This window comes from Haliaeetus leucocephalus, unplaced genomic scaffold (genome assembly GCF_000737465.1).
Source record: "Haliaeetus leucocephalus isolate CR32 unplaced genomic scaffold, Haliaeetus_leucocephalus-4.0 Scaffold173, whole genome shotgun sequence".
NCBI classification, from domain to species: Eukaryota; Metazoa; Chordata; class Aves; order Accipitriformes; family Accipitridae; genus Haliaeetus; species Haliaeetus leucocephalus.
The window spans coordinates 4,297,969-4,320,392 of NW_010972609.1; the positions used below are offsets into that span (position 1 = coordinate 4,297,969).

The 22,424-nt window shown below is 41.2% G+C and overlaps 1 protein-coding gene across 1 annotated transcript; it reads right to left on the reverse strand.

The window, feature by feature from the left end:
- Positions 1 to 4,880: 4,880 nt before the first annotated feature.
- SLC5A12 (solute carrier family 5 (sodium/monocarboxylate cotransporter), member 12) lies at positions 4,881 to 20,910 on the reverse strand. The gene is made up of 15 exons (XM_010563903.1): positions 20,554 to 20,910; positions 18,416 to 18,481; positions 17,084 to 17,135; positions 15,715 to 15,782; positions 14,496 to 14,650; positions 12,678 to 12,818; positions 11,405 to 11,534; positions 10,974 to 11,062; positions 9,626 to 9,738; positions 8,335 to 8,402; positions 7,918 to 8,004; positions 7,078 to 7,250; positions 6,762 to 6,865; positions 6,401 to 6,522; positions 4,881 to 5,039 (listed from the first exon to the last, which is right to left on the reverse strand). The coding sequence occupies exons 1-15, from the start codon at positions 20,908 to 20,910 to the stop codon at positions 4,881 to 4,883; spliced, it is 1,884 nt and encodes a 627-aa protein (XP_010562205.1).
- Positions 20,911 to 22,424: the final 1,514 nt, after the last annotated feature.

Here is a 22,424-nt window from a genome sequence, read left to right on the forward strand (position 1 = left end):
TACATACATATCTTGAAGCATTGTATCATTTTGATTAACTGAAAGTCATATGTGTCCATAAATTGAAAAGAAATGGTTCGTACATAGTTAACTTGCAAGGGTCACAACTTTTAATTAAAATTATTATAAATGCTGGGCAATGGCCATATCAATAAAACTCATTATATACAAACAGCTAAATGTGAAGGCAATAAAGTTAATGGAAAATCAAACAATCACATTTTCTATCAAGTGTTACATAGGAGAAAAGAGACAGAGGTAAAAATAGTGGTGTCAACAGTCACTTACAAAGCAGCAGTACTTCCAGAAGCATTTTTTTTTTTAATCCTCATAAACTACTGATGTTGCTTATTTGGGGGTAAAGGTTGAAACAAATGTACAGCCAACCTTTCATAATAATGTTTATTTGGTGTTAAGGCTGACTCTAGAATTCAAACAGAATTCCACATTTAGACAGACTTGTTATTTTGTTAGTTCCAATGCATACTTTGTCTGACTGAAATGCATACAGTGACACTTTCTGAAAGTGTTTAAGTGCATTGCAAACCTAAATTCCTGTGGTGGAAAATTTAGCAGCTTGAAAAGATCCCTAAGTCTTTTCATATTCAACCTCATGCTCGCAAAGCCCATGTTCTACTGGGGCCAAATGCACCGAGCCAGCATGTGGAGGCTGAGGATGAGCAGAGGAAGCAGGGCCTTCCTCTTCACTTCAGCAAGTTTTTCTCCAGAACTCCGACAGGTTCTGCAAAACAAGGGTTTGAAGCTGGAGCATGGTGACAGCCCTCCTGCTCCTTTTCTTTTTCTCCTCTGGCTCATTCTTTACTTATCCTCAGTGTTTTATTAAATGATGCCTTCTTGCTGACAGTCCAGCTTCCAGGGCAGTTCTGTAACTGCAGAACTTTTTACGGGCTCTTTTTGGATGTCCCTAACTGAGCAGCCAAAGCAGAAAGGGCACAAATACTGGTTTGTCTGGTGCTTTTTACAAGTTGGTATGCGTTGGACGGAGCGGTGCGAGGAAGCACGGGGTGCGTCTACGTGTGCGGTTAGGCCACCCGTTTCTGGATCTGTCCTTTCAGCCACGTTCCCAAGCACTACATTTGCACTCCTTATGTCCCTCCCTACGTGCACATGCATCCTAAATACCCTGCACAACCCTAGCGTTTTTAAATTTATATAATAGGCTCGTATTGACAATTTTTCTCTCCTATGGACGTTGCAACCACATTTACCAGAAATTTGTATTGGCGTGATTTTGGCATAATCATGATAGCACAATGTTACCACAGCAGCACAAAGTTCTAACGGCACAACCAGGAACTGCAGAGAAATCGCTATTCCATGTTATACAGGAACTTTTAAAATCCAGGACTGGGATTTAGTCTTGAAATGTTGATGCTATATTCCCTCTTCGTTGCACTGGAAATTACCTTCTGTTAGTTCTGTTGGCTTATTCTAACTTTTTGCCATAACCTCTATAATGTTTTATGTTCTCCGCAGTTTTCATTCTTATTGCCGTGAGCTAGTTGTTAGGATGCTACTGGGTGAGAAATTAGGATTAAACCCAATGCAGTCTAAAGCTAATGAGATTCTAAACACTAAGAACATGACAATTTTTCTGTTAATAATGAAAAAAAATTCAGATCACCTTTTTATTTTGTGTTCTATTTAGATGACTCAGAGTTTTGTATTAAAAATCTTCCAAACTGTTGGCTCTGATTTTTACCTAGAGTAGTATCACTGAAATTTCAGTTCTTTGAAATAATGTCATGTAAAATCTAACTGAATAACATAGTTCAGTCATTTTTTACTCTGATAGTCCTGGCTAACTTGCAATATCATGATCATAAGAGATTTCTTAAAATGTGTATATATTTGAAATTTATGTAATATTTAAATACAACTTGGTTTCTAAGTAAGGAATAAGAATAAAATTTCAACTATTTTTTCTATTCATAAATCCACACTTTGTAAGTAGTATTTAAAATAAGATTACCACAGAGTGTTTCAGAGAAATTGACTTTTATGCACTACAAGCTAGAAATTCCTCTGGCATGTCAGCTTTAGGTTTCTTTTGTGTTTTAAGATTACTTTTACAAGCCGATATGTACCCCCAAACTAAAGAAATTCACTGAGGAAAAAGTTGTTGATCTGATTAACTATTGTAAGACACTTTTGGCATAAATTTGTCTTTGAGATGCTGTTTACTTTATCAAGGTTTACATGTACAAATGCAACTACTTACTGTATCATACACATTTGAATATTGCATTTTTTTCAGTAATAAACTTGGATATCTTTGAAAGAGGCTTTGAGCTTCGTTATTCCAAATATTCAAAGTTAATTAACAAAAAAATTTGTACGCTTGGAAAGTGAGTGCTCATAAGCCTTCAAACCATAGTATTGTAAGGAAGTAATTTAAGGGTTAAACGTGGCTCAGACACTTTTAACAATTAAATACTCACTCACTGCGGTCTCAAGGCACATCTAGACTCACTTTTCAAATTTTCAATCATTTACGGTCTATTGCTTTCACTAGTGAGTAACAATTTCTGAAATTTAAGGTCTTGTTTTAGAATTTACATGTTCCTAGTTTCTTAATCTCATTTTTTTTTCAAATTAAGTGCACAAGCTAGCTCTTTTGTAGAAGGATCAATGGCTCAGGATGTAAATGAAACAGGAAGATGAGATATAACTGTAAATGACACTGTCCTCAAATTTAATCAGAACGGTAATTCTTCTGAATTCCAGGTTTGCTAGGCCACATCCTTAAATCTTGGTGGAAGACTGAATAATGAACTACTGATTAACCGTTTTAGCCGTCATACGTAAGTCCACGTGTTGGACTTAGTAAAACCTTGTGGAATGCCTGGCTCCTTTACAAATACAGAAAACACTTGGGCTCGATGAGCAGCTTTTGCTGAAACAAAACTGGTCCAGAAGTATGAAGTTAAAGAGAAATTCTTTAGGATATTTCTCTAAAGGCATTTTGAGAGAATGCAATTCTAGCCAAGCTAACTCATTTTTTTGGACACTGAATGGACAAATTCAGATTCTCTTTTGTGGCAAAGGACTTGGAAGGATACTATGTCTGTAGCAAATCCAATGTAAAGGTGTGGCTAAACTTGTGAAAAAATACTGAAAAGTGCAAACTATGCATCTTGCAGCATGCAGAGCATAAGAATACTGCAAAAGTAAGTGTCTCAAGAAATATTCAAAGCAGACTTGGTTGTTTTCACAGTTAGATGTCTCTGAATCAGATATCCTCCAGCTACCAGTAGAGAGGGGGATTTTGTCCAACATCTAACTGTGTAGCTTCACATTGATGTTTTGAACTACTTTCACTCTGGAATTATTTTACATCTTAAGCATGATAGATAGGCTCTCTTAATATAACCTAAGCAATAATGTGTGTGGCTATGCGATATAAATGATACAACAGTATTATTTACGGAGTTTCCGTCTCTGCCTTGATATCCATATCAAGTATGGAAGCGTGACCAGGAAGCATGCCACGTGGGACAACAGGCTGCCAGCCAGACTCAGCTGTATGCTTTTATGAGATTATATGAGCTTTATGAGATTATAAAAGTGGTGTAAAAGGGATTAACGCAAATATTGACTCAACTCTCAGTTTGTTGACCAACTGTCCTGTGCAAGCAAGGCAGTGTCTTTTACAGACTGCTATTTCTGTTCTCTGATTGAATATCCTGGGACCGTTCCCAGAGGTAGGGCATGAACACAGACGGGGGAAGTAACCTCAAGAACCAGGCTGACCTAAATCCACATCACAAAGATGGTCCTGATAAAGCAAAAGCAACAGCTGGGTTCTTCAGAGCAATACGAGCTAAATATCAGTTGGGTCCATAACCCACAACTGAGTCATCGTTGATATTTTCATTCAGTTGGTTTCATTCAGTTGTGACTTTTGTTTAAAAACAAATACATTCATCCAAAAAACTACATCCAGAAGATTATCAAGGTGAGACGTGGTCTATTGAGTTTGATTTACATCAGGCAAATTTTAGAGAAAATCTGTTTCACTGAAACAGAGCACTTAGTGGACTACGTACCTTCTTCCGAGACATTTTACCGGACAGATTATTTTGCCTAGCCGCGTACCTTTTTCCAAAATTCAGCGTGGATTATCAATTAGGAGGCATCATCATCAAATGTTGTTTTATTTTCTTTATTGCATAAAGGTAGTAGGCGGATCTTTTTGAGCTGAAAGGATGTCTTTCCAAGACTAACACGGATAAAGAGCTATCCTGAATTCAAAGTAAAATTTGTTACTCTCCTATAGCTTTTACAATAAGACATTATAAAGAAATCTTAGTTCTGCAGAGGAAGCAAGCACAATTGACTCAGTCACTAAAAGACCAGTCCGGTCTATACAACATTCCTGTGAGGAGGCTTTTTGCGATACCAAAGAATGGGCAGAGACTAGCTCAGCCTGACCTCCCCGCTCTCCCTGGGGATTCCTCTATCAGAGGGCAGTTCACAGTCTCAACTGAGTGAGAGACCTCAGAAACCTCTCCGAAGTCTTGATTTATCTCAAGTTCACCCTGGCACGTTTCCCTTCAATGACTAGTTACCGAACAGAGTACGTGATAGAGACGTGTTGTGGCTACTTCCGAGCAGGAGCTTCCACAACAAGATTCATGAAACATTTCTTCTGAAAAAGCAGTGCTTCCAAAACCCCCTTCTCCAATGATTTCCCAGGTCTGTCCTGAAATTCATAAATAAAAATCTGGCCTTTATTGCTATAGAGAGCAATCGTTCCCTTTTGGTCATCTACAAGCTGGTAAATGTGATAAAGAGAGCTCTTTGTTTCTGAAGCTGGAGAAATAAAGTTTGATTAAATGTCCCTTGTCCCTCAGCTTCTAGAGACGAGTTTCTCTGCTCATATTAGTATAGGAATTTTCCTCAGGATTGTAATCAGGGAACTGGCGTTTGTTTTCTTTGTTGATATTATTCTTGAAGGTGTCATCTGTTCCAGTTTCGTTTGCAATAACTTTATGCAGGTTTTTTTCAAAGTCCACCTGAAAAAAGAAAGAAAATACCCTAGTAGTTTGAAGACTGCTTTTTTCCTTGGCTTAAAGGGCATGTTATTGCATTTTGAAATTTTGACATCCTTTCTTACAAATGTGAGGAGTTACTTCACTACATGAAATGACTCTCAGACCCACAAACAGCCACAGTTCAGTGTGCATCTCCTCCATACACAACCACTGATTTTCTCATTCCCCCGTGGAAAATCTTCGGCAAAAGCAACAAAAACAACTTTTCAAACTCCTTTGTCCATGTAAAAATCTTGAAATGTGCCCTCGGTGCATTCCCAATCACTTCAATTTAGTTTTTCATTTGCATATTTATCTACATTTTAGCAGAGTGGTTTTTTGTCTGGCCTGCAGCTTGCCTCAGTGGTTTCACACTGCAACTACTTGATTGATGTTGTCGTTCTACATTTTAAGCAAATACAAGGAGATAAATGCATATGTGGGGGGCTTTTTTTACTGCTTTTATAAAGATGATTTTTTTTTTCTCCAGAAAAGTTCTAGACAGAGTCTGTGTTGAGCACCTAAAAGCCAACTGAAGCAGCTGAAGCAAATCTAGAGCCACAGCTGCTCTCCAAATTAGATTGTTAACTTCAATGTCAAATTTGATGCAAGCTGCGTGGAAGGATAGTTTCTACGTTATTGCCAAATACTGTGAGCCTTGCAGCTGAAAGATTACTTTCAAGGTTTAAAGGTAACTATAGAGTACTCTGAAGGAGCTGAAAACGTACCTATTGCTTTATGTCCCTTTTATAAACCTAGCAGATTCCGCTAAGATGCGGCAATGTTGTTTCCCTGCAAACTGTTAACAACAATGCAAGAAAATGAGGTGCTCGTTCTTTATGGCTTGTTAACGAGCTACGAAGCCCTGAGACACCTGGGGAAAAGGCTGCTCCTCTTTCTGCCGAGGAGGCGGTGGGCAGGAGCAGCCCGGCTGCAGCTCTGCTTGATGGACCGGCTCTGAAGGTGAGGATGGCAGGAGAGCTTCGTGGATGCGTAAGTGCTAAAGTTTTTCTCTCTGTGGGAGGAGGCGGGAGCTCGGTGAACTCCTCTCTGGGGTGTAAAGTGCGGTTTTGTCCCTGCTCGGTTGCCAGAGCGGGGAGAGGGAGGTCAGTCCCCGTTTCACAGGCTGCTGGCCATCCCGAGGGCTGGTCGTCTCCGGAGCCCTCAAGTCCCCGTGTGCTGCGCAAACAGGGAAAATCGGTAACTTATTACTGACCAACACGGGTCGGGGTTTGGCTGATCTCGTTTCCAGTCTGCGGTGCCTACGTAGCATCCCTTGCACAGCTTTAAAGCACGATTGCCGAAAGCTCGTCTGCTCTCGGCGTGGTGGTTTGGGAACTCACCTCCAGGCTGTCGTGCCGCACGCCACACCAGAGGAAAACTTTGAGCCTTTCGGACCAAAAGCAAAACAGGTTGCAGACTGGCTTAATTAACACTGGTGGGATGTCTTCTCCTTTACTAGGGCCTGAAAGGAGAACATAATGGTATGTAAGTCTATGGAAAGGTAGGCGTGAGCTTTGGGACCCTCACCCGTGAGGCGGGGGGAGCGGGATCAGAGCATCCCGCTCTCCCTGAGTCTGTGTCTTACAAGCTGCTTGCAGGAACTCTTTAAAACTCTCTTAACAGCTGAGTCAGGTTCTTGTGCAAAAGCATTTATTTTTTTATTTATATGTATATGTATAAATATATATGTGGAACACCAACCTGTTATAAAGCTTATCAACAGCCCTGCGATGGCACAGACTAGGCAGCCGATGGCACTGAAGTACAGGTAGGACAGGGAGTACCAGGTATCTGCCAGCAAAGGCCTGCGAAGAGGTGACAAAAGCAGTTAGTGATGACCGACGGGTACGTTTAAGCTGTCTCAAACCGCGCCAGCAGAACGCAGCTCACTGCAGTCGGTGTACGATCCAGCAGCGGTCCGTGCTCCCAGCCCCCTTGGCGGTCACCGGCCGCAGGCTCGGGCTGCGCGCTGTGCCAAAAGGCAGGCTGAAGCGGTGGCGATAAGGAAAATAAATACCTGTCGGGAGCCGTCGCCGCCGTCGTCAGCGCCTCGGTGCTGTTAGCCAGCGTGCAGTTGAGAGTCGAGAGTTGCAGAGGAATGGACTTTGTCGGTGGGGCGGGGTAAATGAAAGAGCCGGTACCAGCCCAAAAAGCTAAGGTGATCCCAGTTAAGAGGCCTCCGATTGCACCCTTGGCAGGTATAGAGAGAGGCTGTTAAAGGTGATGGGTGGGAAGTGCTTCTCTGCGAACGTGAATTAGGCAGGCGTAGGTGATGACTGGTTACGGGGTCTATCGCTGTAAATCAACTCTGTTCTCTCTCAACCCAAGTATAAAACGGTGATTTATTGCCCTCTGGTAATAAACGTTGAAGCAAAACTGTGATGATCAAAACTGCAATACAGAGTTTAGTTCTACTTCTGGGTAAATGTGATGGGACCGCTCATGGGGCGATATGAAATGAGCTCGTGTTGTGTTTTGCCTAAGTTATCAGGGGCAGAGCAATTGAAATCATTCTGTGTGTCCCAAGGTGAATATAGGCTGGAGCGAGTACTGATTTTTTTTTTTTTTTCTTTTTAATGAAAGAGAAGAAACTCATAAATAAAAATAATTAAAAAAAAACCCTCATGTGGATCTAATCACCAATTATTCCACAATTGGGTAGAGTTAAATTCAAACGGGATAAATTTAGACAGTGAAAAGGGACCTCTAAGCAGATCTCGGACTCCTCAGGCTCTAAATCTGAAAAGCAGCCCAGAGACTAAACCTAAAAAACCCAAACAATTTTCAAGATGAAGTTTTAACCAAACACCACCAAGAGATTTTCTTTTAGGTCAGGATTTTTTTTTTTTTTTCTTACCTTCCAGTTAGCACAAGGGAACACAATTCCCAGGGTAAATAATCCCAGCATGGGGCCCCCACACATCCCATGGATGGAGAGGGAAGCCTGCGGATGCAGAGGAGAGACAGGAGCTTAGTGCAGCAGCTGGAGGGAGCGTGCGCAGTTCTGGTGTCAGTCTGTAATTTTAGTGGGAAATGGTGGGGGAGAAGGGACCAACAGTGATTTCAGTGCAAATTAGAGTGAATCACACTCAGTGTTGTTCCCAGCAGTGAGCAAATAGTGAAGGAGTTGGGAGATTTATGATTTTTTTTTTTTTTTTTTTCCTAGTTGCTCCTCTCAGCAGAGCATCCGCAGGAATTGTTCCGGTAATCTAGCAGTCCCCAGGGCTGTCAGCATTATTTGTTCAGTTCATCGCATTTCTGAAGCAAGAGATACCTGCACAACTCCTCCCAGCAGCGATGCTGCTGCAGCCATCGAAGTGCACAGGACGCCATATAATATACCTGGAAAAGATCAGGCAGCGAGGTTGTCGGTGCTCGTTAATAGTGTGGGCGATTTCGAGTTCGTTTAGTCTGAAGGGACCGGGCAGGATGGAGGAATTTTCACTCTGGGCTTTGATGCTTAAAGCAGACTGTTAAGCACCCAGCTCCAGCATCTCGCGTGAAGTCTTGTTGGGTTTTTGGTTGGTTGGTTTTTCTTATGAAGCGGAATGTAGCAATGAAATTAATTTAGAAGTTATGCCTCATGTAGAAATGTTTCCATTTCTGTTGCCTTTAAATAACACTTTTAAAATAAACTAATGAATGAATTGAGCAATGATAAACAGCACGGCTTTCTTCCTTTGACACCAGTTTGAACTTTGTGGTAGGCAAAACTCTGTATGTAGTAGTCTTAAGGAAAGCCAACCAAAACTCATCTTCTGTGGTAGCACACCTTGGTTTCAGAGGTAAAAATGATCTTTCTAGGTCCTGAGTGCAGGAATTGAGTAGTAAGTGGAAAAGCAGGAACAGAGAAGGTTGGAGACGGTTACAGAGAAAGTATTGGTTTGGCTCTTCTGCGATCTTTGCCAACGTCAACAAATGGTTATGATATTATTACAATACTTATAAAAGGGTTATGGTATTACTGCAATACTCGTAAAAAAATTCAAATCCCTTTGGACACATTTCATATTTTGTTGGTCTCTTTTTCATTTGTCTTTTTTACATTTTTTTTCTCTGAAAAACTGAACAACCTGCTTATGTGATACTCTAATTTTGAATAGAAGTGTCTTGTCATACTACTATAAAATAATAATATTTAGTAATACTATTATAGAGTAATGTGGTAATAACTACATTGATATTCTTTCTGTACTGTAAAGAAGATCCCAGAGCGTTCCCCAGTATTTTTAGTAGACAAAACTCCTCAAAGGAATTTGGGTAGTGCACCGTATAGGGCACATGCTTAATTTTACTGAAGCGTCGTGCTGACATTCATCCTGAGAGTTTTTTATAAAGGGTTGTGCTCCTGCGGAGGTTTCCAAAGCACAAGTGTGTTTCTGAAGTAGCGTCCTTAGACAGCGCTCTTCACTACTCACAGAACTGTTCTCCAAGTCAATTCAGAGTCTGAGATTCTCAAAGCTTCAAGTGTATAAAATCCTGCCCTGTTTTCTCCTGTAGTAATTGCAACTGGGGGGATGGACATCTTTGCCGTTAAACAAATGGATCCCACCTGGGGTACCTACATAAGCCTTTGCTGATCCATGTGCTTATCTTCTCAGAGAGGTTTGGGAAACATTTCTTGACCAAGTCTTCAAAGGTAACAGTTGCTAAAGCGTTGATGCTGGCAGCTACCGTGCTGTAGAAATGGAGAAAAATGTTAAATAAATAGGAAACAATGTAATCTGAAAGAAAGTTGTATTTATAGAGAAATGCTGCCTCTTGTTCAGCCCCAATACTATAAAATGTACAGTTCTTGAAGAGTATTCTTCACGTAACGGCTGATGCTGGTGAGGTTTCTGTTTCTTCTGTGATTGCTAGGGGCCCTGCTTCGCGCTGGCAGAGAACAAGATAGAAACTCGTCCTAATTGACCCCTCAGTTTACCAAGCTGCAAAGACCTTCAAAATATAGACATGTTCCAGAATAAAGATATTACTCCCCTACAAGTTAAAGGATGTGCAGTGACCACTAGGGATACCCTGTTCCTCCACAAAAATGCCTGTTCTGTTTTCTCTCATAACTGAAAAATACAGAATGGGAATAGTCTGACTCTTAGCTGGGTGAGTTAACCCATATTTGGTGGATACGATCCCTGTGAATTTGTTGTGACAATGTGGCAGTGTCAATACCTACAGCACAGTGTTTGGTACTCGGTGCCCTTAACTGTGGTTTTTTTAGTCTCCTGTCAGGAGCAGCCAGTGCCTTTTATGTTATGCGGGGGATTCTTTTTTTTTTTTTTTCCTGTTTTGATAGCACTTTCTTGCTTTTTCTACAGATAAGAGTCTTTAGAAAGAGCCTGTTGGAGATTGACTCTATGGCATTTGAATAATGTCACTGTGAACTTGAATCTTCTCTCTTTCTAATGTCCTAGGAAATATTGACGTTTGGCCTGTAGAGGTAGAACCTACAATAACATGCAGCACAGTTTCTGAAACTTCTCTATGCAGACATCTCTTTTCCTAGTCTAACGCAGTTTCATGTGCAGATAGACTTCTTGAGAAGCTCTCTATCCCGAACTGTGGTATTGTGGCTGTCGGGTTGAGTAAAGGCCATTTCACCACGAGCAGCTCCAAAGGTATTTCAGGAAGCTGAACTCTTTTACAAAGAGAACTGGTGTTTCTTCAGCTTTTATACCCTTTTGACTGTGTTGATAATGTTATTCTGAAATGTATTATTTGGGTTAAAAACATACTGGAGAAGTGGAGCTAGACTTTGGCATAAATATAATGTAACTGCAAAGCACTACTGCTTCTTCCTAGAACGTGCTAAGAAAAACAGCTGGGCTTTTTCTTAGGGTTTCATGCTATAATATCATTCTGAGTCCTCAAGAAATCAATGGTACACGGCTGAAATGTCATTTCAGGTTCACAGACCTTAGCGTTCCACTGAATGCACAGGCAACAAACAGTCCCGGGACTCCTGGCATCGAAGAAAAAATGTCCATAACAAAATACGGCATGAGCTGGGGTAGAAGGAGCACAAGAGCAACACAAGCAATTAGTTAAGGTTTTCCTGGGTAATGGAAGAGAATTAGCTGCTTCGGAGCACGTTGCTAAATTCTGGTTTTGTTCCAACTGAGGAGGGCTGTCAGATTTTGAGCAAAGGGGATGTCGTTTGGCAGAAGTGGTCAATCGGGTTAATGCTGCAGGAGTGCCAAATAGGTATACTCTAGCCCTGATCTGGCAACCACCTTAGTGCCTGAGCGCTGAAAGGACATAAAGCATCCCACAAAACTTAAACTGTCTCTGTAAGTGCTATGTCTGGGTCCAAAGCAGCTCCGAATTATAGTAATGGGTATCTGTACCTGATCGGGTGCTGAAATGAAATTGGCAGTCCAAGGATCACAACTCTTGTAATGAGAGTACATCACCAAACCACAAAATACCGCACACACCAGAACTGTCCAAAGTCCCAATAAATTCAGGTAAAGTGCCCTAGAACAAAGGAGAGAAACTGTTTAATACAAGATAACTAACTTGTAACAGCTTTTCTATTTTTATTTCTAATTTGGGGGGGAGACACCTTAATCAAAGCTAGCTATACAATTCAAAGCTAGCTGTATAATTTCTTAAAGGCATCACCAGGATAAGAAATTGTATGCAATAGTGGTTTTAAAAAAAAAAACAAAAAACACATGGAAAAAACACAGCCTCTGTATGCTAGAGGGCAAGGATAGAGGTTCTAGGTAACTCTGTACAGCTGGAAGAGACCTGTAACTTGGATGCAGAATGAGCTGCACCGAGCGCTGGGTCTGTCCCTCCTGTCCCCTGCAGGAGCAGGGTTCTGTCTGTTGGTTCTGTTGTTACTGATCGCCCTTTAAGCTACGCAGAGTATTATTTGGCATGGATTCTGTCGTGGCTGCAATGTTATTTTTCACTAGTCCATGAAATGGATGTGGGTGACAGCATCTGCTGGGGAGTGGTTCAGTAATCCCGGAGTTCCTGAGAGCTGCCGGGATTTATATACCCTACGTCATGTTTGGATGTCACCTTACGCAAGGTCTCTTGCTAAGGCCTGTTCAGAGCTGTGCTACTGAGACCCGAAAGTCTTTCAGAACTTGTTACTAGTGATGTTCTCGCTGTTGTGACTTCCAAATGTTTTTCAGAGACTGAATTTTCCACAGGATAAATTCATATAATCTGTCATGACCTTAAGAAAAATGAGTGTGATTATTTACTGATTTAATTTCATTTAAATAATACCTTGTACTATAGTGCCCAATTAAATCAATAACCGCTTTTAATACAATACAACATAAATACGATTCCAATAAATACATTTTCCAATAAAGCTGTAGATAGCACAACTTCTGTGTGGGCATCTTTTCCATGCTCTGCTTCTGAGGATAAGTTTGGCAGCCTGACCCCAAATTACTAAACTGCAAGAGATAGATAGCTACCTGTTTTTCTTTCTGCATTTATTTACGTCATTTAGGGCCAGAGGGAGTAAGACCAGCAGAGCAAAATTAGCTTACTACTACCCAATGGGATCCCGATATTTAACATAACTGACAAACTTAGTGTAATTCCATGTCAGTATGTTTGATTGCTAGAATAGGTTAATGACAGGTAACTTACAGTTTAGCATGTTTTTCCGATTTGCAAGAAATGCATCTCTGTATTGTGGACTGATTAACTCCATAGAGCCCTAGCCATGTAAATGTTCCCCCAATAACAATTGTCCAAAAGGTATGTCGTCTCAAAGGATCGACATCGAAGCTAGAAGAGAGAAAGAAGCAATTCAGTTCACTTATTTAAACACGCATTTATTTAGCAAGAGGTAGGTGATTTTTCAGAACTATCTCCTATGTCCTACCCTCTGCATCAGAAGCACTGCATTGGTAATACTGTTTTCCAGCACAGACAACTATTAATGTGTTTAGGTTTGGAAGGGTTTTTTTACTTTTATATTGGAACACATTAGTATCAAGTCAGGATAAACATATATTATGCAGAGTCAGTCAGAGGACCAATTAATTGAGATAAATCACATTTATAAGGCTGCTTATGCTCTGATTTCAGATCTGTGTCATATTGCAGCAACAGACCTGCAAGCCATCCTGCCTGGGACCCTGTCCTCTGCAAGGAACAAAGCCATTTACTAAACTCTAAAAATCCTCCAAGCTCTTAATTACATCATCATGACATGTTATTTCCTTTACAAGAAATTGCTTCAGGTGCAGTGGTATGTGGTTTTTTGTTTTTTTTTTTTTTACAATGAAATTTCATTACTCAGTAATTCTAACCAGTACAAGCACATCTTTCTGTCTTGCAATCTGTCATCTTTGCAATTCTGCTAATCTTGACAGGTATAGCAGATAACATTTGACCTTACTGCTAGATCTGTCAGTGACTTGCCTTGATCAATGAACTTTTCAGTCAATGCCACAAACAGCCAAAGGAAGGCCAGTTTGCTGTCCCAGTGCACTGGCGCACCATTGCTAGATGCCGTGGTGAGTGTACTTAAAATGAAGTCCCAGTTTTATGAACAGAAAAGGAAAGATAAACACAGTTGGAAGGAATAGTTGGGCTGAGTTTGTAACTACACCAAGAAAAATGGCAAAGCTCCCTTTCGGTTCAGCAGGGCTTTGATTTCTTCCAAGAGGGTGACAGAAAGAGGAGTTAAGCTCTTCTGAAGGTTAACTGCATTCCCAAGAGCTGAAGAAATAGGGAGCGGACTTCTCTGAGTCACCGAGGTTGTTCACTGGTAGTATAATAACAAGTCTGAGTGGTTTTGGCTTATTGAGGGTAGGGTTTTGTCCTGGTTTAGCTGGGATAGAGTTAATTTTCTTCAGCTAGTAGCTGGTATAGTCTTATGTTTTGGATTTAGGATGAGAAGAATGTTGGTAACACACTGATGGTTTCAGTTGTTGCTAAGTAGTGTTTATACCAAGTCAAGGATTTTTCAGCTTCTCATGCCCAGCCAGCAAGAAGGCTGGAGGGGCACAAGGAGTTGGGAGGGGACACAGCCAGGACAGCTGACCCAAACTGGTTAGCGGGGTATTCCATACCATGTGATGTCATGCCCAGTATATAAACTGGGGGGAGTTGGCTGGGAGGGATGGATTCCTGCTTGGAAGCTGACTGGGCGTCAGTCAGGGAGTGGTGAGCAATTGTATTGTGCATCAATTGGTTTGGATATTCCAATTCTTTTAATATTTTTATTATTGTCATATTATTATTATTATTTTCTTCCTTCCTGTCCTGTAAAACTGCCTTTATCTCAACCTACGAGTTTTACTTTTTTTCTCCCCAACTCTCTCCCGCATCCCACTGGGTGGGGGGGCAGTGAGTGAGCGGCTGCACGGTGCTTAGTTGCCAGCTGGGGTTAAACCACGATAGATTTCTAAAAGTTAAATATACAAAAAGAAAAGGTTTGCACCATTTGTTTCTTACTCAAATATGTTTAGTCGTGATCCTTCATAGGCAACTTCCCAGACCTTGGTCGATCCACCGTTCAGAGTAGTTCCTCGAATCAAAACCGTCACGAAGCCAACCACCATGACAATCATTTGAAATGCATCTGTCCAGACAACAGCTTTTAATCCTCCCTAAAACAAACAGAAACTGCGTGCTCTCATCTTCTTTCCTCTTGTTCAAGTACAGCAAAAGGTAGAAAGACCCCTCATTTTGGGAGCTCATGAGCTGTATGTATAGCATCTAGCAAATCAGGACTTTGCTTTGTATTCTCCCATGGAGGTTGTATTTTTGCAGGTCAGAAAATGACACAGCCTAAATGGTTTGTCCACAGTCATATGAGAATATTTGACCTCCGGTTAAATGCTTTTTTTTCTGCCTCCTTTATATGCATTTGAAGGATATATCACGGTGTGGAACAAAAGCTTAGGGAATACAAGCTGGCCTGTTTGTACTTCCCATAGCACTCTGTACAGTTCTCAGAGCCACAGTGTCCACAATTAGCCTAACGCAGAAAATTAGCTCCAGAAAGTCTGCACTTCGGCTTTCTCCATAGCTACTTTTATATTTGATCAAATCTGTACTAGAGCAACATAATAAGTGTTTTCAACGAGGGTGGACTGAAATATTGAAAAAAAATTCATTAGTGGTAATGAGAACAGAAATTAGGTTGTGTCCTGAGCCCCAGGGCTCCGCCGGTTCCACTGCGATGTTCAGCTTTTTTGTAATCCGAGGTCTCGTGATGCTTCCACTCAGAAGCAGAGCTCTCTCTGACCTGTTGATTGTCCTTCCTAGCTTTTATCACTCTGTTCTTGATCTGGGGTGACACCAGAGGCACACTTTTCATTACAATGTTTTTTCAGCCTGTAACTTGTAAAAAGATAAGAAGAATAGTCTTTTCAAAAGATTTAGTATGGCAGGGGAAGGTTATCGCCTCTTTATCTGGACACTGCCTCAAGCTGTCTGGTTTAAACCTTGAAACGTACAGCAGAGGATTTGAGAGGAAATATTTTTTTATCCAAATAGACTTAGTTATACCACAGAGTCTAAAAGAAATTTATCTCTATGTTCTCCTACTTTAAACTTCAGTCACTCGGACTGCATTTAGAAGCCGCCCTTCTGCAATAGCCTGTCATGTATAAAGGATGGTTGAATTAACAATCTGTGTTCCAGCTGTTGGGTTATGCCTGTTACGTACCAGAGTGCAATAGAAAGTGCAGACAATTCCTGTTGCAACTACAGAGCCCCAGAGATCAAATCCAGTGACTGTGAAACCAAAGAAAACCAAATGGTTAGCAAAATGGAGGTAGGTCATCTGGATGGTAACAGAAAAGCTATGATCCTTTAGCCTTAGAAGGATGGGAGTAACTATTAAAATTAATCTTTTGTGTCTGTTAGACACTTTGCTGGATTGTTCAGGTTTCCTAACACTACTAGATACCATTTTGCGTGTCTGCTTTCTTGCAAATTGTATTTAACTAACTTTGAATGATGTGCCTAAGTAATACGTAAGAAGTGTAATTGCACAAAACAAAAACGTCATTCCTATGGGACACGGCTTTATAAGCAATGCTTTCCTTCTGTTCTTAGCCCAGAATTTTCTCTTGAGAAATCAAGTTCTTCAGAGATTTCCAAAGAATCTGAAGAAAAAAAACCAGCCCCAAACTAAATTCCATTCCCTGCAACTAGGAACAGTTTAACGCTAAAATGTGCTGCACTAAAACAATTTTTCATGTTCATTTTAATTCTTAAAGTTACTTTACACAAGATGTACAAATTTTGGTTTGGCTTATATGGAAGTTTCTCCCACCGGCCATAGACTGTGAAGGCAAATCTATTTGTAAAGGTTCTTTTATTAGCAAAGTTACTATGGCCCAATAACGAACGTGAACTGTCACATAAAATTCAGTTGAGCTCCAGAGGAAGGAAGCTCAGCACTGTGCCAGAGGTGGGATTGGGCAAACTGGATGCAACTCAGATGACAAACAAGGAAAAGAGCCTCCCACTCTCTCCCTATCGATTTTGGTGAAATGAGGAGTTAGGCCATGCCTATTCCTTATGCCCTGTGGCAGTAAAATTACTAGTCCCATCTATCATGCTGGATGCTGTACGCCTGATTTGCAAAGATTAATTAAAGAAGCATGTGGACAGACAGCAGCACAGCATTCAGCTCCAGCTGAGTGGAGTTATGCCCATGGGAACCTGAACACGGGAGACGGGGAAGGGGGGAATCAAAGTCCAGAGTACGGTCTTGGATCGTCAGCTTGTACTGTGAACTTTGTCAGGACATTGAGAAATTGCTCGTTGCTAACCTCTTCAGGTGGTTACTGAGTGCAAAGGAGAGCAGAACGGCAAACGCCAGGCTCCTGCTAATGTACTGGAGTGAGAGAGATCTGGGGAGGCAAAAATGCAGAGCTACGAGGTGCAGGCAAAAATCTTCTTACAGAACTTTTGAGGAATTTTTTTTTTTTTTAGATGACTTCATCCATTTTCCTCACGTTATTTATTCTGACAGTCTTGTGGTGTGATTATTTGGGGTAGCCATGTACTGCGGCATGGGAACTCACCTTGGTTGAGTGCCAGTGATGGAGCATAAACCACTATTCCTGTGTAAAGGATCTGAAGGAGAAAAAGTTCATGAAAAAAACATGTATGTGAATGCTCAGTGATAAGGCTTCTATTTAGAGTGGGGCTCAGAGCAAAATACCAGATCTAGGGGTTCCTTTAGATCAGCTTGCATTGTGTATGGCTTTTCTGTTTCAGCCTTTACAAAATAAAAAATCTTTACTTTAATTCTTTTCTGCTGGAAGGACCATTGGCTGTCTCGGTATTGCTTATTTCACCCATTGCTAAGATGAGTAGATGACAAAAATATCCTAGTCAAATGGAAAGAGGAGCTCTTGGGAAAACATGAACCGTGATGCAGAGATAACGGGTTAATCTTGGAAATTCAACTTCCCTTGTTCCATTCAATCCTTTTCAAAGTAGCTGACTCTGTGCCCTTCACGTGTATGTTCTGACAGAACGGAGGGAGAAACAAAGCCTGGAAGCCAATACGCATTCAAATCTACTGCTAAAGGTTTTGGAATTAATAAAATGGAATTAATGTAGGAAGAAATGTCTGCCAATGTCCCAAGACTTTCCATCAAATACATCACTAATGTAGCCTTTTGAGAATCTTGGTGAAGCTTTAAATCAAAGGGCAAAACTATTTGATGTCTACAATAATGCTTTGGGTGGCTCTTTAAGTTTGGTTTCTTTTGGTAAAGTAAATAGGTAAAGTTAAGTAGTAGTAAAGTGGTGTTTTGGGGGGTAAGTAAAGCTAGCGTCTGCTCAATCTCTCCATCCGAGAGGCAGGAGCATTATTTATGCTGTACACCCAGGGCTGTGGACTGGCCGGTCAGGGCGTTATGGTAACGCAGAGCAGTACACAGGTGTGGGGTCTGCACACCCCAGGCAGCGGTTTCTGCCCCGTGGGCTGGGGGGCTTAGTCCCTGGGAGCCGGCGCTGGGAGCAGCCCTTGCCACATACAGCTGCTTTGCGATGGGATAGCCTCACCCCGGTGTCGTAAATGGGTGACTGGTGAACTAAACGTACCCAGTACAGCTCATCTAGCTTCTCAAGAAAGACAGAATCCGCTCATTTGGAAAGAGAGAGGCTTCAAGGGAACCTAAGGAGACCAAGAATCTGAGAAGCATTTGTAATCCTAAACAGGAGCAAGCTAGAAAGTTAGGAAAGCAACCATTCTTTCTTTTTAACATTCACAGTCCAAGTGAAAAAATTAAGAAAAAGAGTACTCGTTAAAACATCTCATTATAAAAAAAGCACAGTCTGAGACTAGTCCATCAAAATAAATGTTGAGTGAAATCAGCATAAACAAAGAGTCAGTGTCTTCCTACCGTCTGCAGGATGTAGATCAATGTTGCGGCAAGACGGACAATCTTGTTAAATCTTAACTCCAAATACTAGGAAAAAGAGGAATCTCAGTAAATTGCACATGTAGCATCTGTGACACAGCTATTAACCTTCTGTTCGCCCTGAGTAACAGCTTGCTATGCAAGTAAAATTACTGGCAGCCGGCACTGCTGCTATGAGTAATGAGCAGGAAAGCATGTTTGTTATTACACATAGCAATAATTACATTTAAGAAATATTCCTATCGGTAGCATGTACTTGAAGTTATGTGTTGGGTTGCAGTGATCAGTATCGGCTTTGTATTGGGAATAACTGGAAGAGCCCAAGGGCTACAAGGAAAAGAAATTTAAACTTCAAATGAAAGTATATTCCAACTATATGAAGAGGAAACTAGAGGTCAGCTCTAGGAGAAAGAGCATAGTTTAACTCCTGGAGTGACAAAAGTGGTGGTAGAGCAGGTGGAGAAACAGCAACACATTGTTTCACAGTGCTTGAGCTAAGCGGCCTTTCTCACCGGCTCTGTCTCAGCCTAGAGCCAAATCTGCACATCAGCATTAACGTGGAGAGGCGAGTGGGGTTCTTGGGGACTTCAGGTGGATGGAGAGAGGTGTTCCCAATTACCACACAACTGCAGAGGTGAGTAGATCTCTAGCCCCAAAAGCCCGGATTTTAAGCCTGAGTCTCTCTGTAGAGTTGACCCAAAAAATTAAATCTGCATTGCTAACTCCATGGCTGGCTTTCTCCTTGGGCCGTGGTCCCGTGCGCTCCCCAGCAGACACCAGACACAGGCTGTGCTAGTCTTCTCTCTTTCACAAGTCTCTAGGAGTAGTACTTCCAAAGCAGCTGCTTTCTTATTAATTTTGTTCATGTTCCTCTTTCTTGTGTCTCTTGCATAATAAGCCCTGCAGTCTGCCATGCGAATAAATAGCTAATTTATGTAACTTGACTTGTTTCTAAAAATTCATGAAGTCAGCAGAGTCATCTTTCCAGCAAGCTTGAAGGGACTCTCTGGCTACAATGACACTTTTGGTGGTTTAGATGAGAGAAGTAATTCATTCTCTGACCTTGCATCAAAACCAGCTAGAAAATGCAGTTACGTGTGGCAGTGGGAATCGATGGTCAATTTTACTTTTTTCCAACCTGTAACTGAAATATTTCCAAATACCGAGGCAGAGCTGTTTGACCAAAGCCCCTCCTTGGGTTTGGTCTTATAGAACGTGAGCAGCCTTTCTGTTATCACGAAGCTCCTTGTGAACTAAAGCAGCTTTCTTCATCCAATTCTTGCTTAGTTGAAACTGCCCACAAACAGGAGCAACCAAATTTGTGGTGGTTGATTAAAGTGACCGAAAGGCTATTCCCAAATGCTCAATAACTGCCCTATGGGCATGCAGATGATAAGGGCTGCACGCTGTGCTCCGAGCAATAACATCATGAGGACTACTGATTATTCTTTTTTTTTTTTTTTTTTTTAACTACTGAACTGTCATATGAAGAAAATAATGTGTTCCAGGAGGAATGCCAGGCAAAAACCTCCAGAAAATTCAGAGGTTGTTCATTTCATTTCCTAGAGAATGCCTGAATTCATTCTCCAGCCCTGACTTCTTTTTTTTGAGAGAGAGACCTGCCATCTTCTTCCACTTTATCCCTTCCTCCCACCTCAGATAGATTTTAGATATCAAATAGTCCACTTTTATAATCAATTGGACCAAATTGCCAGATCTACACCAAGTTTGAATGGGATACTGTTGAATTTTGTTCTTAAAGTCTGTCTTTAATACCTGCTCTCTAAACCAGAGTGGAATAGTTACTTGTAAGATCAGAAGCATTTGGATGTGCTTTAAATATTTTCCAGCTGTAACTTATTTTGGTGCTGTTGTGTAAACCTGTATCCTGTCTTTGCCATATATGCATAACAGGTGCTCTGACCCTTAATTTGTGGTTTTAACTCACACAATATAAGTAACAAGTTCGAATAATGCAACCCGTTTCTAAAAATAATTAAGGTATCAGACTTGTTCTGTAAAACACTGCAGAAAGTCTTCTGTCAGAGATTTTTCTCTAAAAATATCTATATGCATGATACTGACTTTTATGTTAGAATAGTGCAATAATTTTTACTTACCTCATAAGTGCTTGTAATGCCAGATCTGTAAAATACAGGTAGAAAAAGTTCAGCAGTAAAAATGATGACAAGCGCATACGAAAGAAAGAATAGCACGAAGGATGCCCCATAGCGATAAACTTCGGAGGGTGTCCCCAGAACTGTTACTGCTGACATGAAACTTGCTGTGAGAGAAAAAGCGATTGGTCCACATGTCATCTGCTTACCACCCACCAAAAATTCCTTTGAAGTTTTCTTTTTCCTCTCTTTAACAGCAAAAAAGACTCCAATGCTAGCACATACTAAAAATAGTGCTGCAAAAACAACATAGTCCCAAGCCACAAATTTTTTGACTTCTGGAGCTACAAAGTTTGACATAGCACCAGTTGAACAATTCTCTGATGGAGGATTCTGGTTTTCTGTAGCTGTTGCTCCGAACCAGTTAGCTCAGTCGACAGCAAAGTTGAAGCTTATCTGTAGCTCATTGATGACAAATAATACACAGAAAGACTATTCAGCTAGGAGACTTTTTTTTTCTTTTTTTTTAATCCAGTTCACTTCTAAGGAGGAAAAAAAAAATAGCTAAGGATGAGTTAGGAAGGTGCTGAATGCACTTAGACCCTAGTGCTACTGATGCTTCTGTCGGGCAGGCTGGAGCAGGGGACTTAGCTGTGAGATCTGTAGTACACTCCCTTTTTATCTGGGAGGTTTTGATTTAAGGTTAAACATTAGCCTGACACATTGACTTGATCTGACTCTTTTCTAACCTCTCAGCATTTTTAAATAATAAAATGAAAGCAATAAAGAAATAAATAAAGGAGAGTGAAATGAAGGGAAGCTCAGCGTATGGACCTACGACCTCACCGGTGAGTTTGTTTTCAAAGGAGCAATTCCCTCATATGCTTAAAATCTAAACTTGAACATCAGCGATAGGGTTCAGAATTCTCCTTTGACGGTCTAAGTGTGCTCATTGGTAAACCCTCTGGAAGTTAAGGCTGCCTTAAAGAACTGGAGCCTTTACTGGCTAAAAGTAGCTGCGGTGCTTCCCCGCCCCCGCCGTAGCCCAGCCCTGGTGTGTTTGGGAACCCCGGGGATCTCCGCGTGAGCAGAAGTGCAGGTCGTGCTACACTTTTTGAGGATGACGTTCAGTTAGAAACTGATTTTTCACTGACCACTGACAGCAATTTTCCTTATAGCTTATATGGGTTCGTGTGAGAGGTGGCTGATTTTATTTGTCCATGTACAACTTGGTTGGACAAGAGGGCCAAAATGAAGCAGATTAGACAACATCAACTGTTTTCTTAACTATGTCTTTGATATAATTTGTTGAATTTAATTAATTAGGTTTTCCTTGTGTTGTGTTTGTGTTGTTTTTTTTTTTTTAAATAATTGAGTTTTCATTTTATCTCTATGCCATGACAATATGTTTTCCAAAGAAGCAGGCAATGACTCGTCATCCCAAAGGATTAACTTGTACAAAGAGGTAGTGTGTGTAAGTCATACCCTCCACCCTTCCTTCAAGGGCTGAGTTTTGGAGACCATCAAGAAAGAGATGCGGTGACCTGGGGTGGCCTTTAACAGCAAAAGTCCTTCTCTTCAGCCTTGTCTTGGCTGGGGATGGATCCCTGCTTTTTCTTCTTAAGTCATCAGTAAACAGATGTACCTTGCAAATTAGTGGGTGTCCAGTTGTACCTTGCAAATTAGTGGGTGTCCAGACCTGAAGCCCTGTCTTTTCCCATCTGTCTGCTGAGGAGAAAGAGGAGTGCATGTACGGCAACCGTCCTTGCGTAGCGCAGAGTCAAAGAAAGTCCAGGACAGCCTATGGCTGGAACCGACGTCTTCTGCCCACATCTGTGGTAGAGATTGTGCAATTTTTGTGGTTGATTTCAGTG

Bases quoted from the DNA above. Each gene is read 5' to 3' on its own strand.
- SLC5A12 (XM_010563903.1), bottom strand. From the start codon at position 20,910: ATGTCAAACTTTGTAGCTCCAGAAGTCAAAAAATTTGTGGCTTGGGAC. The intron at 18,482-20,553 runs GTAAGTAAAAAT...TCTTTTTCCTAG, and splicing joins GCATTACAAGCACTTATGAG to TATTTGGAGTTAAGATTTAA. The intron at 6,523-6,761 runs GTTGGTGTTCCA...TTCTCCTTTCAG, and splicing joins GTTGATAAGCTTTATAACAG to GCCCTAGTAAAGGAGAAGAC.